This window comes from Hipposideros armiger, unplaced genomic scaffold (genome assembly GCF_001890085.2).
Source record: "Hipposideros armiger isolate ML-2016 unplaced genomic scaffold, ASM189008v1 scaffold_4, whole genome shotgun sequence".
Taxonomy (NCBI): Eukaryota; Metazoa; Chordata; class Mammalia; order Chiroptera; family Hipposideridae; genus Hipposideros; species Hipposideros armiger.
Window position 1 is genome coordinate 50,916 of NW_017731354.1, and position 17,117 is coordinate 68,032.

The window sequence follows — 17,117 nt, forward strand, 5'->3', positions numbered from 1 at the left end:
GGGACGGGAGGGGGGCGAGCGGGGCCTGCGTTTCCTAGAGTTTCCATAATAATGAAAGCCCTGGTTTAAACCGAATCCACTATACTTAAAAAAAAAAAACATGATGCTATTTACATTTTTTTAAACCCCAGTGGTTGAGGGGAGAAAAAAAGAAAGGGAGTCAGCGCGACAGCAGCGGCCGTCCCTGCTCGCCGCTCGCTTCCCCCTGCACGACCCTGCGGGGTTCACAGCGGGGGAGGCGCCGTCCTTCTACCCCGTTTCAGGAGGAGGAAGCCGGCACAGGGAGGTCCGGGGCTGCTCAGGGGAGGACACTGTGGGGGCGCTGGAGAAGCCTGCTTGACACTGTTGGCAGGCTTGCTAAACTTCCTGCACGTCACTGTTTTGTTTCTCTCTGGAGCCCTCATCACTGTCTTACACGCTGTTTACCTTCCTGTTGTCTGTCTCCCCCGCGAGCGCCACCAGAAGCCAAGGGCTGCAGGCAGGGGTTTTGGTTGCTTTCTCACTGCTTAGGACCAAGACCAGTCACTGGGCACAACTGATGGTTAAGCTCGGGGACTGAGGAGGGCAGACTACCTGGGTGAGGCCACCCTGAGAGGAGGAAGGCCCCTGCAGGCGGCCCTCTGCACAAACGTGTGTTAGCAACAGTTGGTGAGCTGGATCAGTGTCGGCTGACCCGCACCTTGGCTGAGGGCCCTGTGACAGCGGTGAGAAGACAGACAAGGTCCCAGTACTCTAAGAGCCAGACAGACTCTAAGCAAAGGTGCAGATTAATAAGAGACGTAATGTGCATCAAGCAGGAAATATGCAGGCTGACAAGGTCGGGGAGGAGGGCACTGTGCTGGAGCCAAGACACAAAGGTCAAGAAGGAGAGACCCACAGGAGAGCTGGGGAAGAGCCCCCAGGAGAGAGCACAGTGCAAAGGCCCTGAGGAACCGAAACAGCCTGTGAAACAGAAAGCAGGTCAGTGTGGCCTGAGTTTGGCAGAAGGGGAAGTGAGAGGAGAGGACCCACGGAAGATGTGAGAGGCGGCGGCCCTTTGTGAACACAGGCTTTGATTTGTGGTGAGCTAGGAGCCATGGGACGTTTCTTCTTCTTGACAGTTTTATTGAGGGATACTAGATGTACAATACACCTCACCTGTGTGAGCGTGCAGCCTAGGGAGTGCTCACTCATGCACACACCTGAGCGGCCGAGTGATGACCATGCCCGAGGCAGCAAACCTGCCCACCACCCACAAATGTTTCTTGGTGCCCTTTCGCAACCCCCTTCCCGTGCCCACCTCTATCCTCTGGCAACAACCAACCTGCTCTCTGTCACCAGTGGCATTTTCTAGAATTTCATAGTGGTGGTGTCCTCTGATTCTGTACTCTTCACTTTCACTCGTTTCCCTCATGCAGCATAATCCACGTTGTGGCGGGTGTCAGTTCATCCCGTGTGTGGAGGGACCACAGATGGTGTCACCCATTGATGAACATCTGGGCTGTTTTCAGTGTTTGCCTCAGTTTGCCCAGACAGAGAGTGGGTTCAAGTGATGCGTCTGCATATGCCGCGGGAGCGGTGATAGCAGCATCTCAGTGGGCACTAACCACAGACCACGTGTGGTGAGCCTGTGAAAACGGCTTTTGTAAATTAGCACCAAGGGTGCTCTCTGAGTCCACTTGGATGGGCGGCTACAACAAAACGACACAGACTGGGGTGACAGAAACAGCAGAAACCGCTTTTTCAAGCTGTGGAGGCTGGAAGGCCAAGGTCATGTGGCCAGCGTGGTCGGTGGTGGGGAGGGCCCCTCCTCTGGGATCCAGAGGCAGGATCTTCATGTTCTCAAGTGACGGAAGGGGTGAGGGAGCTCTCTGGGTCTCTCGGGAGGGTCCTAACCCCTCTGAGCTCATCGGGCCCTAACACTGTCACACTGAGGGCAGGATTTAACATGTGAATTGGGGGTGGGGACACAAGCATTCAGTCCACAGTTGGTGCAATGCTGAGCAGCCGTTTTTTTGAAACTCCAAGACTGTGAGAAATGTTTGCGGCCACACTAGTGGAATGGGTGCCTGGCTCCTGCCTGAGAGTCGGAGTCACGTGGTCACCTGCCCAACAGAAGGTGCGAGCTTCAGGTAGGGGTTTCCACACCAACACCCCACATCTGCTTTAACGCTGTAGTTCCCCCAGAAACGGTGTCCTGGACAGCTTCCAAATCCAGGTCTGAGGTGGATATCACACCCAACCCATGGGGATGCGACTTCACCTCAGTTTCGCCTGACTCCTCCATTTCTCTGAAGCCCAAATAACCACGGCTTATCCTGTTTTGGGGAGGACCCCGCCCCACTCCACTTATAGTCTGGGGGCAGTGACAGTGGCATCTGGTGTCTCTAAAAGCTGGGCTTTGGGCCGGCCAAGTGGCTCAGTTGGTTAAGAGCTCGCTCAAGAGTTTGAGCTCTGAGCAACAGCGGTTAGAGTCCAGCCCGAGCTGAGCAGCTGCTGAGCTGCCAACAGGTAGCAGGATGGCTCAGCTAAAAAAAAAAAATAAAAGCTGGGCTTTATCAGCACCCAGTATGCGTGTGCTCTCATTTGTTATTATCTAAGCAAGGAGTTTTCAAAGGATTTTTAAGAGCATAAGTCTTTTCTTTCAAATGAATCTATATGGAACTCAGCTCCTAAAACACAAGCAGTGACTTGTTCTTTGCAGCTGAGAAAAGTGCCCTAGAGAGGGGATGTGACCTGGCCACATGGGGAGAAGCAGACTTGAGGGTCATCTCCTTTCAATTCTCTCACCGTCCCCCCTCTCAAGCTGCCAATGTCCTCAGGGGTGGTGGGAACACGTAGTGATTTGGCCCCAATCTCCTCCATTCAAACTGTGGCCCTGCCACTTATAGCCTGTCTTCATGCCTCAGTTTCTTTATCTGTAAGCATCCGTGGATAGAGTGAAGGGTTAGGGTTAGGGTTAGGGTTAGGTTTAGGGTGTCTGAGGTAATGCTTCAGCAGTCAAGGCCCATTTGTTTCTCCGCCCACACTTCCAGGAGCCTCGGCACCTCATTTCCAGGAGCTGCTCAGAGGCTTGGCCTTGAGATAGCTGCAGGCTCTAAGCACAAGCCTGTCAGCCACCAGCCTTGGAGACAATGCCCTCTGCCCTGGCCCCACCTCCCTGTCTGCCCCTCTTTATCCTTCTGAGCCCAGCTTTCCAGAATAAAAAGAACTCTGAAGCATCAGACAGGGGTATCTGACAGCAATAAATTTATTAAGTATCTCCCCAAAATATGAACACAAACCAGTAAAAAAACCCAAACAAACCATAAAACATAAGACCTGGAGCTGACAATAAAGCAGAGACAAATGAGTGACACAAAAATGAAAATGACCTATGGCGGGAAGACAGAGCTGAATAGACTCAGGTGGGGTGGGGATGCTGTAAATACTGAAGGACACACACTCGGGAGCCGTAGGGTGACGTGATGGGAGCTGCTGGGGTGAGGCTGGGGTGGCGTCAGTAGCTCTGGCGGACAGACCTCTTGGCCCTGGCCATGGCCTGACCCCCGACCGCTGCTTCACTTGGGGCCCTGGGCCTCGGATTCCTCCTCATCATCTTCGTACATCTCACCCTCCTCCTCGGCCGTGGCGTCCTGGTACTGCTGGTACTCAGACACCAGGTCGTTCATGTTGCTCTCAGCCTCGGTGAACTCCATCTCGTCCATGCCCTCGCCCGTGTACCAGTGCAGGAAAGCCTTGCGCCGGAACATGGCTGTGAACTGCTCCGAGATGCGCTTGAACAGCTCCTGGATGGCTGTGCTGTTGCCGATGAAGGTGGAGGACATCTTGAGCCCACGGGGCGGGATGTCGCACACGGCCACCTTCACGTTGTTGGGGATCCACTCCACGAAGTAGCTGCTGTTCTTGCTCTGGATGGCCAGCATCTGCTCGTCCACCTCCTTCATGGACATGCGGCCCCGGAAGACAGTGGCCACGGTCAGGTAGCGGCCGTGGCGGGGGTCGCAGGCAGCCATCATGTTCTTGGCATCGAACATCTGCTGGGTGAGCTCGGGCACTGTCAGGGCGCGGTACTGCTGGCTGCCCCGGGCAGTCAACGGGGCAAAGCCCGGCATGAAGAAGTGCAGGCGGGGGAAGGGCACCATGTTGACCGCCAGCTTGCGCAGGTCAGCATTCAGCTGGCCTGGGAAGCGCAGGGAAGTGGTGACCCCACTCATGGTGGCCGACACCAGGTGGTTCAGGTCCCCATAGGTGGGTGTGGCTAGCTTGAGGGTGCGGAAGCAGATGTCGTAGAGGGCCTCGTTGTCGATGCAGTAGGTCTCGTCCGTGTTCTCCACCAGCTGGTGGATGGACAGCGTGGCGTTGTAGGGCTCCACCACGGTGTCCGACACCTTGGGCGAGGGCACCACGCTGAAGGTGTTCATGATCCGGTCGGGGTACTCCTCACGCACCTTGCTGATGAGCAGCGTGCCCATCCCGGACCCTGTGCCCCCGCCCAGCGAGTGGGTCAGCTGGAAGCCCTGCAGGCAGTCGCAGTTCTCACACTCCTTCCGCACCACGTCCAGGACCGAGTCGACCAGCTCGGCACCCTCCGTGTAGTGGCCCTTGGCCCAGTTGTTCCCAGCACCGCTCTGGCCTGTGGAGTCAGGAGTTGGCACAGAAAAGGTCACCCCTCCAGCGACTGCTGGAACATCCTCACCCAGAGGGCAGCTGTGTAAGTCCTGTGCCTGATTCCCCTCTACGAAGTGGGGATACCACCCCTCCTCATGCTCCCCACACTGTTGTGTTGGGGTCCCTGCTGCCCGGCTACCATATGAAGGGCACAGCTCCTTCTGTGCCTCACTTAGGGCTCCTAGGTGACTTCATCAGCCCTTCCCTCCAGCCCACCCACTATCTGGCCGGCAGTGCTGCAGACATGAACTACAACCCCCAGAGTCCCTTGCAGCTTGGGGGCTGGACATGGATTGTGCCCATCAGTCAGTTGGGCTTCTGAGCTCTGGAAGGCAAAAGTGGGGCAAGGCCTCCTTCATGTAAATGTGCCAGCACCCAGGACCCTGCCACCAGTCATGGGCATGAGGACCACCTGACCTCTTGATCCCAGTGATGCTGTGTTGGTGAATGCCAGTCCCACCAGCTCTCTAATGATCCCGTAAGCTTAACTCTGTTTCACACATAGTTCTTGAAATACACACTGATTTCTGTTCCCTGCACAGCATCCTTTCTCTGGGCCTCCACTGCCAACTGCAAAATGGGAGATCAGCTCTGCCTGCGAGGTTGCGTTGAGGGCACCTATGCCCTTTTGTGCCCGTTGATCTTGACTGGCCCATGATGGGGTTTGCCATCAATGTTGGACAGGGGAAACTCACCAAAGATGAAGTTGTCAGGCCTGAAGAGGTGCCCAAAGGCCCCAGACCGGACGCTGTCCATTGTTCCGGGCTCCAGGTCCACCAGGATGGCCCGAGGCACATACTTGTGAGCTGAGGGGAGAGGGGTGGCTTATGTGGGTCCCAGAGGCTCAGGGGCTCTTTTCCTGAGAGCTCAGACTCTGGGTCACAGAGGCTGGAACAATGTGTGAAAAGGAAACTGACTGGACAGCCAGGACCAAATCCCACGTCCACGTGGGTAGGTTAGCATTTCTCCAGCTCAGTATGGACATCACTTCACGCCAGTTGCTAAACAGCCCCTGCCCAAGCCCTCCAGGTCACCCCGGCTCCAGACCCTCCCATGGGCCCCCTAGGGCGCTTTTAGGACCCTGCTCAGCCCTGTCCATTCCTCTGGTGTGCATGTGTCTTGTGGCCATGGAACTTGTTTGAATCTCACTGTAGTGACATTTACTAAGATTCCTTGTCTTTATTCTGTGTGTGTCGTTATAGCCGCCAGCCAACCAAGAGGAGGGCGGATCCCAGGACCTGGCATCCAGGTGCCCTCCCCCTTCCCCCCAGTCAAGGGTGGGGGCTCACAAGAGGCCTCGTTGTAGTAGACACTGATACGCTCCAGCTGCAGGTCTGAGTCTCCGACATAGTTTCCACTGGGGTCTATCCCGTGCTCATCGCTGATCACCTCCCAGAACTGCAGGGAGAAAGGAGGGGTCAGCAGGTGGCCATGACCCCCACCAGGCCCTTTCCCTCCCATGGCCTCGAAGCCCTGGGTGGAAAATTAGGGGCTTGGACCCAAAGTCTACACTAGCCCCTTTGAGAGACTTCGGGAAAGAGCCCAAAGCTCTCATCTATCAGAAAATTGTGGCAATAACATCATGTCCCCAGTTCCTGAAGCCCTCAGGGCGGTTCAAGGCCCAGCCCACAGACCCAACTCTGCGCTTGCTGCTCAGGGTCAGTGACCAACACCCTCTGTGGGTGGCTCTTATTATTCCCTATCAGATGAGGAAACGGAGGCACAGAGAAGGTAAGTGACAGAGACAGGGTGTAGGCTCCACATGCAGAGGATGTGCAGTGACAGGGCCCAGCAGCCTCAGCCATAGGAACCACAGGAGCCCCGAGGAGGAGCTTGCCTGAGGTCACCCAGCCTGTCAGCACACAGCCTGTTCACACACAGCTGGCACAGCCCTAACTGCCAGGCCCACTGCCGACCCCCTCGGGTGGGAAGCCACAGCACTTCTCATGCTCTGCTCCCACGACTGCCACAGGCAGGGGGCAGGCCAGGGCTTCCACTCAGGAGCTGGACCACCCCACCCAGCTGTGAGACCTTGGGCAGGTCCCGAAGATGCTCTGTGCCTCAGGGTCCTCATCTGTTCAATGGACCTGCTGATGAAAACAGGCCACTGTGAGAATAAAGTGAGTGATCTGTGAACACGGGTGATTGGCATGTGGCGAGGCTAGTGCTGTGTGCAGGAATCAGGACGTGTGTCCACACAAGGACCTGTGCCCTGGGGGGAGGGAAGGCTGCACAGAGCCCTGCCCTTGCACCTGGGGCACTTCCCGTTGGCCCACGCAGGCAGGAGGTCACCGGTCACTGGTCACACGCGGTGTGACTTCCCGGTGCCCCTCCCCCTTACTCCTCAGTGGTGGGGTGACTTTCAGAAGATGAATGGGTGTGAAGTCGGCTGAGCAGGAGTCCTGTGCTGGGACAGGCTGCCTGGTTACAGAAGCAGTTACAATACAGTCTCATGTGCTCATCTGTGTGTAGGTGTCCCCGACAGACAGCTCCCGGCAGCTGTACGTGGGCACGTGGCCCAGGCTGGGGGAGACACGTCTCTCTACAGTTCACCCTTTGGAATTCTTTTGGAATTCTTTGTCACGTGCACATGTTACCTTCACACACAAAAAAAGATTAATGATAAAACTGTTTAAAAACCTGAAAAGTATGAACAGTGTCATTATTATAAAATGCATAGAAGCACCTTGGCGATGCACCAGAGAGGCTGTTCTCAGAGGTCAGAGGTCGCCTTTCAGCAACATAAGGCTGGATTCCTTCCCTGTTTTGTACATTTTTGTCACTGCTAAAGTTTTCTTCTTTTTGCATTAAGTGTGTGTTACTTTTGTACTTAGAAAAATTAAACATACAGAAATGTCACTGAGGCCTTCAGGGCCTGGTCAGAGCTTCCTGTCACTGCCTTCCTTCCCCCTGAGGCTGTCCATGAGGATGAGCCTGGGGCCTCGGTCCTCACAGCCCTGCAGCACCCCAAAATCTGGCTTCAGGAACAACCACAGCCTCTGTAGAAGAGGGGTGAGCTCAAGACAGCAAGTGTGGGGCCAGGAGGGTGACCCAGGTACCACGTCATCAACATGTCTATGGGAAGCATGTTCTTCCGGGGGCGACAGAACACAGTGGGTGCAGACCCCAGCATGGGACAGTGACTCCAACTCTTGGGGCCTCAGCTTTCTCAGCTGTAAAGTGCACACGATAATGACACCCACATCAAGTGGTTAACATAAAAGCATTCAGCAAATGTTGGCTTTGTTAAGTAAGCAAAAAGGCCTTAGATGCTTTTTCAATTGGTAAAGCCATATGCACAGATAACAAATAAAAGGTGGCTTTAAAAAGTCAATATGCTTTGGAATACTGTGGCACAGTAAAAGATCATCAGGGACACGAGAGCTCCAAGGTATATACCCTTGAGGGAAAAGGCACATTGAGCAATCACATACAGAGTAAAAAAGGAAACCTCACGACAGTCTTCTACAAAGCCGTGTGCGCATGCGCAGAACTGGGACTAGACGACCAGAAAACAGACCTGCCCGCTGGAGGGGGTGCCTCGAGGGGGCAGGTGGTTACATGGGCACTTTAGCCTGACCTGCAGTGTTTCAATATTTTAGAAAAGGAACATATTAATAATTGCTTTTGTAGTTAAAACTAATAAAATTACAATTTAATATAGTAAATAGAGATCTTATTAGTGAAATAGATTATGTAGCAATAAATAAAATACAATTTTGTAAATGAAATAAGAAATCATTATGATCACCACTACAGATGAGAAAGATGCCAGATGGCCGCGGACTCAGGGTCCAGGCCACAGCTCCCATTTCAGACCCCAGGTTTGGGCTGGTGTTTGTGGGCGGGTCCCGCCCTGCGCCAAGGGCGCTGTCCTTGGTGCTGATCACTGACGGCGCTGCTCAGGAGCCCAAGGCAAGGGGGTGCAGCGGCTCCCTGGAGGGAGGGCTGGAGGCTCAGGGGCAGGGGCGTTGAGCCCCTCCAAGACCCCATGTCTTTTCACATCCCACTCCACCCTCCCATCCTCGCAGAGCGAGCGCCACCGCGACCCATTCAGCAGGCGCCGGGGCAGGGGGAGGGTGCGAGGAACCGGAAACCCCTCCTCCCTGTGGCCCCGCCCTGAGGAGGGGGCGCAGACAAAGGCTGCAGGACTGCTCTGCCTCCCTAGCGGAGGAGGGAGGGGTCCTGGACTCATCTGCCCAGTTGTGGGGGGTCGGGTACCCCGTGCTCCTGCTGTATCCACACAGATATAGATTCAAACTCCTGCCCCTCCAGGCAGGTGACTCAACTTCCCCGGGCATTGAGTTTTTTCGTCTTCGGGAGAAGGATGACACCGGCCTCACAGCACCCTGGTGAGGCGATGAGAGTGAAGCACCTGACTGGCTGCTCAACAGGTCGTGGTCAGGACAGGCAGGTCCTCTCCTAGTCCCAGAGGGTCCTGACCACCCTCCACCCCTCCCGCCCTCCTCAGAGTGGGCAGCCTGATTCAGGCAAGGAGTCAGCAGGAGAGCAGCCTCCTTGCCCACCCGTCAGCTGCTGCTGGTGGGGGCAGGAAAAGTGTGCCCTCCCCCTCCCGCGGAAACAGAAATGGCCAAGGAACCGCCCGTCCACAGATCAGAGGGTTAGGGCAGGCGAATTCTCCACACGGGGGCGGGGTGGGGGGATTTGTATCTGACCACGTTCTTCACGTTTGGTCTCTGGAGGCTTTCCCGGGCAGGGAGGCCGGAAGGAAACTGCCCAGATGCTGCCACCGAACACCACAAAGGGCAGCGACCTCTGTCTTGTTTGATTGTTAAAAAGGATCAGATATTAATTTTTAAAGCAAACATAAATTAATAAAATCAACGCGAAAGGAATAAAAACTGACGAGCAAACCCAAGGGTCACAAGCGCTGAGAAGCAGGGAAAAAAATCTCTGCGGAGTTCAGTGTGGGGAGCGGCAGCGGAGGTGCGGCCCTGCCTCGGCCAGACTGCCGGTCCCAGTCACAGGAGGCGGGGCATAGCTGCACCACCTCTCCACACCCCCAGGCTCAGGCGGGACTCGGGGCTGCCCTCCCTTCCCGTGACCCCTGGCCCTTCGAGGAGCAGATGTTCAGGGCAGGCCTGGCCCCTGTGACATTAATGAGCTCTCGGCCCCTCCTGCCTGGCCCAGGGCAGCTGTCAGCGATTGCCCCAGGAGCCCTGATTTGATTTGAGGCCCTAGTCCCCGAGGCCGCCCCCTCCCCCCCTCCCCCCAGCTCCTTCCTGAGGCAGGCACAGCTGTCTCCTCGGTGGTTAGGAGTCTCCCACTACCGCCTCTCCCACCCCATCCCAGGCGCCTCCACCCTAGAGCCCATGTTTCAATTTATATGTCAGCCACGTGGCTGCCCCAGACCCTTTGTAATTAGCTTTTTGTTCTTGCCTCGTTTCCATGGCAACATCCTCCAGAAGAAGCCTTTCCTCGGCCCCTTCCCCTCCAGGACCTGTCTCCACCCCCGCCTCCTTTGGGGACCAGCTAATCACCATCCCTGCGCTGGGTCCCTGGCCTTGGTCCTGACAATGCCACCCTCTTCCCGCGAGCTGCACTGAGGAAGCCAGGCCCGCAGGGCCGCACCCACCCCGCCTGGGCCCCGCACTGGGTGTCCGCAGGGACTTGCTGTGTGACCTTGGACAAGGGACAGCCTCTCCGGACTTGGAGACGTGCCACCTCCTCTTCCCGCCTGAACCCCAACATCTGTGAGGTGGGCTAACAGCGGAGGGGAGGGGCCGCTCCTCACTGAGCTTTCCAAGTCTGGAGCCCGGCTTTGTTCCCATGTCCAACCCCCAGACTCGCGGTCCATCCCCGCGGGGTTTGCCCAGGCGGGGCTGCGGAGAGGGAGAGCACAGTACTGGACCAAGGTCACTCGGAGTCCGGCCCAACCTCTCCCTCAACAAAGGAACACGGTAGGGCCAGGAGGCCGAGTAATCAGAGCGAGAGGTTGGGGGCACCGGGGCGGCTCTGGCCTCTGGGAGGACCTCCTGTTCCTGGGGGCCAGGAGGGCAGAGGGAACCACTATGGCTTTGAGGAGGGAGCCCCACCCAAACCTGCCCACCCCACCATCTCGCTGAAGGCTGAGTTGCGTGCGACCCTCAAGAAGAGGGCCACGCGCGGCCAGCGCCCCAGCTGCACCTGCCACGGCCGGCGACGGAGGGCGCAGCTGCGGAGGCAGCGTCGCCGCGAACTCGCGTGGCGGTCGCGCAGGCCCAGGGGACGGGACCGGGGCAGGGGAAAGGCGCGGGTGGGAGCGGCAGGGCGGGCTCGTCGCTTTGTTCTCGGCTTCGCAGTGGCGAGTGCGGCTCAGGGGAGGGGGGACGGCGCCGCCCCGCTGCCCTCCCTCGGGGGCGGCTCGGGTGGGGACGCGGCAGGCGCGCCGGGCGCGGGGTCCGGCGCGTGGGGGCGGCGCGCGGCCTCACCTTGGCCCCGATCTGGTTGCCGCACTGGCCGGCTTGGATGTGCACGATCTCCCTCATGCTCGGTGCGTGTGGCGGGCGGCTGCGGAACGCGCGCGGACTGCCGGGCTGGCTGCGGAGGGTCTGCCGCCCCCGCCACCCGCTCTTATAGGCTGGGCCCCGCCCGCCACGCCCTGCGTGGCGTCACCGCGCGCGGCCAATCGGGGGCGCTGCCGCAGAATGCGGCACCGGCGCTGCGGCATCGCTCCGCCGCCGCCGGGGTCTGGGCCCCCCTCCCCCCCCCCCCCTAGTTTCACATGGACACCCGACATAGCGTCCCCCCCCCGCTTACCCGAAAGGAGGGGCTGGCGGGCTCCAGGGAGGACAATGAAGTCCCCTCGCCCTCGGACCCCGCCCCGGCCGCGCTCGCCGGTCCCACTCCTCGGCTTTGCAGAGGAGAGTCTTTCTTCCCCACACCCGTTTAGGGACCAACCCCATCTTCCCACCCCAAAGGTCGAGATGGACGCCTCCCAGCTCCTTGTCTTGTGGCATGAAGGGACAGACAAGGTACTCTGAGCTTTGCAGGACCCCTTCGGGGCGGAGGAGGCAGGAAAAGGCTGCAACAGGCGCTGGAAGCGGGCACGGGGCAGGGCTGAGAAATGCCTGCGTCACGGGGTGTGGGCACAGGAGGGCGTTGGCGGGCGACCACGGCAGCTCTGAGCCTCACTGCCCTCTGCAGTGGGGGATGATGGCACCTGCCGCTCCTCCTCCAGGGGGCTGCCGGCAGATTCCAAATGGATCTTGCCTTGTACCCCCACCAGGCACAGCGCCTGGCACGTAGCAACTACTCAGTGAATATTGGTTTCAGGAATTGTCATAAGAACACAGCCCAGTGAGGGACCGACAGGTTGGGGGATGGTGTCCAGTGGTTTCTATCTCACCCCATGATGTCACCTGTACGTCTGGACTCTTGGTCCAAGTGAGGCCACAGTGAGGGGGCTACTAGGGAGGTGGCGTATGCACAAGGGCGGGGTTCTTGGAGGAAAACCTGGGAGAGTCCACTGGTCAGAAGGGAGGGAGGGAGGTAGGTGTGCAGCATAGACACTAACTGTACCTGCAAACACAGCGGCTCTGCGTTCTCCTGGAGTCAGACTACGGGGAAGCCATCTGGTAATAAGGCCCTTCTGATATTTCAGGAATGAGCTTTCCCAGAAAGGGCGCCCCACAGCAGTCGGCAGAACCAGCCCGTGGGTGTGCGTGTGTGCAGTGTGTGCTCAGGACTGGGCTGGCATGGTGCGGCTGTGTGCATGCCCATCTCCCTTCCTGCAGCCCCCCAGGTTGGCCAGTCTAGAAGTGGGTCTTTTGTTCTCAAGAGAAGCCCCTCCCCCACAACGTGTCCATGATGTGCTTTTCTGTGGTTGGCTTCCAGCCACCTGGGGCCCCGCCCTGTCTCCCCTTTGAGGGGCTCCCTGGTGAGCATTTGGCTCTTCCTTGGAACTGGCTGTGCCTCCCTGTCTGAGCAAAAACAGCTTCACAGCATCCTGTCAGCCAGGACCCATCCCTGCCTCCCTGGGGCAAAACTGGCCCCTCTCCAACCCCAGAGGGCTCTGGTGCGGGTTTAAGGCTGACTCACTGTCCTGTCTCCCAGCAAAGGCTGGCTCTGCCGGGAACTAGCTCCCAGCCCTGAGACCCACAGTCAGCGCTGGAGCGGCCAGCGTGGGTGGGGCACTGGCCAGCTGGGGGGCTGCAGGAGTCGCTAGAACCGCCCTGGAGTTGGCTGGTACCATCAATTTGCCTCCACTGAGCCTGTGCCAGGAAGGTCGACTGAGTGCTCAGTGCCTGTGCAGGAGATCCAGTGCGCTCCTCGGTGAGGGGCCCAGGGCTGCAGCAGAGGGTGGAGCCAAGGCCTCCAGCAGCAGGCAGCACGGTCCACCCCAGATGCCCACTCCCGGGACTTGGACCTTGCTGGACAGCTCCACCCCATGCAGGAGGCCTTGCCTCAAATACCTCCCGAGGCTGGCTGAGCACTGACCCCTCCAGGACGATATTGCTGGGGGAACAGAAACCCTAGCCCCCACTCCATCTGCCCCATGTGCCCCTCAGATCAGACGTGGAGGGGCCAGATGGTCTGGCCAACGTCACACGAGTCACAGTGGCTCTACATCTGCTGCAGCTGAGGGCGGGCTGGGCCGTGTTGGAGCCTGTCACCATGGTGGTGATGGGTGCAGGGTAGCCGCTGCTCCCTGGACTGGGGATTGCATGTAGAGACGGCAAAGACACAGGATAAGTAAGAGTAGCCGCAACTGGGGTCTCCATGCGCTCCCCTTGGCGGGGCCCTCTGGCTTATTTGCAGGCCGGCCACAGTCTGGCACTTGCTCTCTCCCTCATCACTTCCACCCCCGCACCCCTCCCCTGAGCCTCCACCCTCAAGCTTCAGGCAACTCAGTGAGGGAGCCGATGCGTGGCAGTGAGGCTGAACCAGCGCAGCATTTATTACCAGACTGCTTTCCAGCCCTGAGACCCTGGGGCTGCTCACAGTGAGCGAGCACTGGCCACGCTGCCTGCCAGGCGCCTGTGGTGCTAACAGACGGGCTGAGCCCCAACTCAACGGTCACCACGAGCCTTAGAAGACATCAGCCACACCCTGCCACTGTGGCTCCTGCAGACACTTGCCCCCTGAGGCTGGCTGGGTCTTGCTGGTCACAGAGTCCCTTCTGAGGCCTCATTGGGAGCAGCAGCCCTGATGACGCGTCACATCCCTGTGGGCCAGGCTCAAGTCAGTGGAGTTGGGTGCATCCCCCACAACTGCTCCTGGAGAACCGTGCGTATTCCTTTGGCCCCAGAGGGTCTGTGCATCCACACCTTCAGAGGTCAGCTAGCCCGTCTGCTTTGACAAGTGACTGCCCTGGCCACACAGGCCCCGGGCCGTGTGGTGTTACCCCCCACACCAGCAGCACAGCAGCACCTCTCGGAGTGTCTTCCGGAGCTCCTGGCTGCGGAAGGCGTAGACGAGGGGGTCAGCAATGGCGTTGCACACGATGAGGACCAGGAAGAGGTGGGAGTTCTTGAAGATGCAGGTGCAGGTGGGGTGCTGAGGACAGAGGACGGTGAGTGAGAGATGCAGGAAGAAGGGGCCCCAGCAGAGGAAGAAGATGCCCAGCAGGAGGGTGAGGGTGGCAGCGCCCTTGAGGCCGGAGCCCTGGTGGGTGGGGTGCCGTGTCTTGTGCAGCTGGGCGATGCCACGGGCATGCTGGCACGCCCTGGTGAGCATGTGGACGTACAGCACCGCCATGAGCACCAGCATGGCTACGAAGAAGCTGACGAGACAGAGCAGGACAGCCGTGTGGGCATAGTAGGTGATGAAGAGGCTGCTGGAGATGGCGCTGGCCACCCAGATGGCCGCGATGGCCCGCCACACCCGCGGCCGCGTCACAATACTGTGGTACCGCAGCGCGTAGAAGATGGAGATGTAGCGGTCCACAGCGATGGCGCCCAGGAAGCAGAGGCTGGACACCATAGAGCCACAGACAAGCACGTCGATGACCACGTCCAGCTGCTGCACGACGGCGGCCCGGGCAGCCAGGGTGCCAGCCTCCAGCAGCTGCGTGACGGCCGTCTCCAGCACGTTGCTCACACTCACCAGCAGGTCGGATGCAGCCAGACAGCAGATGAGGAAGTACATGGGCGAGTGCAGGTTGCGGTTCCTGGCGATAGCGGTCACCACCAGCACATTCTCCACCAGCCCCACCAGCCCCAGGCTGAGGAAGAGCCCGTCGGGAATGTACACCTCCAGGCAATGGGGGCCTGTCCGGTTGGTGGCCAGCCCGAGGTGGGAGGTGGTTGAGGGGGTGGAGTTGAGGACATCCAGCAGCCTCTGGGGCCCCTGCATGGGCATAGTCCCTCCAGCAAGCAGGAGGGGGTCCTCCATCCGCAGATGTTCCCCTCAGCTCATGGTGCCACCCTCACATTCACCCTCTCCCTGGCTGGACAAATGTCAGCCCAGGGATGGCCCAGCGGGAGAGACCCCAGCCTTTCTACCAGTCTGGTCGCTTCCCAGCCAGGACCCCAAGCTCTGCAGCACCAACCCTCTGCCCTCAGTCCACCTGTTCCCTGGAGGTGCGGTCACTGCAGTCCTCATGGGTCTGCCTCCTGCCTCCCCAGGTCAGGAGTGTGCTGAGGTCTGGAAGAATGGAGCCTTTCTTCACTTCTTTAAAGTCGTCCCTGGAGCCCCTCCTCCTGAGGGCAGCCACATGATGGGCGTGTGCCTGGGAATGCACCCTGGCCTGCCGCTAGGTGGAGCAAATGGCACCTGGGGCTGTCCTGGCATCCAGGGCCCCCAGACTCCTGGGGGGACATCTCCGCTTCCCGCTCAAAGCCACTGCAGCCTGGTTGGCCTCACCTGTGCTCAGCCAGCCAGTGCTCCCAGTCTGGCCTCTGCTGCAGGCATCTGTGCATGTGGGGCATCCTTTGAACCTGCCCGAGACTCCCAGCCCTCCTCCAGGAAGCCCTCCTGCTGCCCCTCCACGCCTATCTGATGCTGCTCTGCCTTGGGAATGCTCATTGGCTGTTGACTGTCCATCCCCAGCCCTAACGCCTAACCCCCCACCCCATGTTAGATGTTCTCCGAGGGCAGCCCCTGTCCCAAGGACTCCCAGTCCTTTTGCTGAGTGCTGCCGGGGGGCACCCAGGTCACCTGGGCTGCAGGAGCCTCGCTCTTTGTCACCCGGGTGGAGGGGCAGGGACAGAAGTGCCAGCCCCATTTCCTTTGTGCCAGGAACCACCTTCCAGACAGCCTGTCTCTGTCACTGCGGGAGCTGGGTCAGCAGTGCCCCACGGACCCAATGGCCCCATTCCCCTGCACCCAGCACTCGCTCAGAGGACCGTGCCCTCTTCTGAAGGCCCAGGTGTGTGTGTGTGTGTGTCGTTCCTCCATCGACAGGTGGCGAGTGGCTGGTGGTGGTGGGGAGCCTGAGGCAGGTCTGTTTTGAGCGTATCTGTGATGCGCCTGCCGGGCGGGGTCCCTTCTCGCCCACGCTCCTAGCTGCCAGATGGCCTCCGAGGGGCCCACATGTGTGAGCACAATTACTAGCCACTTATGGTATCAATCACTGCTTCCATCTGCACAACTTACAAAGCTCTCTGCCCCCTTTTGTTTTGAAGCCTGTCACACATGAATGTGCACACATTATAAATATGTAGGTTGGTGGGTGCCCCAGTCTGAACACAGCCAGGACAGCAGCACCCAGGTGGAGTAGATGAGACGGTCATCGCACCGAACACCCCGGGGCCGTCCTGCCCATTTTGGAACTGTCTATGCCCGGACCAGGTTCGTGCCTCCCCCTCAGCACTGAGATATCCTTGAGCTGCGTGGAGCAGCCGTCAAGGCGTCCACCACGGTGGCACTGGGGCAGCCCCCCCCCCTCCGTAAGTGCGATTGGGCACCTTTGTCTCACAGGCCTGTTCCTGCTGGGTGACACCAAGAATGGCTTCTGTGCTCAGGTTGTCAGCTTTGGTGGATATGGTCAAACTGTTTCTCAAATCGGTGGCCCTGCCTGCCTGTTTCTGGCAGTGCACAAGCCCCCCTCCGTGCAGGATGACAGGCCTCGCCCACGTCCCACAGGAAGCAGGCACACCCCTTCCCGCTGACCTCCTGGTGGAGAGCCCCAAGGGAGCTCCGGGTCCCAGAGTTGGTCACGAGGCAGAGCTGCGGCAGAGGAAGGGGTCCCGGCAGCAGGGAGGGGCTGGGCTGGCACCTCCACTACAAAGTCCTAGGACCAGCCCTGCAGCTTTCCATCCCCAAGGGCCACCTTCCAGCCCTGGGGCGCCGATGAGCATCTGCTGGGCGGCCCCCAGCCGCTGTGTCATGACATTTCAGGGATGTTAGCATTTCCAGCTTTATAAATGAGGCCTTTGAGGTGGCCAGTGCCCCCCACCCCCAGCCTGAGACTTCAAAGGGCGTGAGAACCGGACAGCCTTTGGCAGGCGCCCACAGCCCTCTTCCTGCTGAGGCCTCACGACTCCCCATCTGGTTCTCACTGGATTTGCCCGCTGGGGACGCCA

General features: G+C 59.1%; 1 protein-coding gene across 1 annotated transcript; it reads right to left on the reverse strand.

Annotated features, from left to right (window-relative positions):
- Positions 1-3,205: 3,205 nt before the first annotated feature.
- Positions 3,206-16,464, reverse strand: LOC109383597 (tubulin beta-3 chain). Its single transcript, XM_019644175.1, has 6 exons — positions 13,997-16,464; positions 13,220-13,305; positions 11,082-11,251; positions 5,940-6,048; positions 5,346-5,456; positions 3,206-4,615 (listed from the first exon to the last, which is right to left on the reverse strand). Exons 1-6 carry the CDS (start codon positions 14,983-14,985, stop codon positions 3,540-3,542), a joined length of 2,541 nt encoding a protein of 846 aa, XP_019499720.1. The 5' UTR covers positions 14,986-16,464; the 3' UTR covers positions 3,206-3,539.
- Positions 16,465-17,117: the final 653 nt, after the last annotated feature.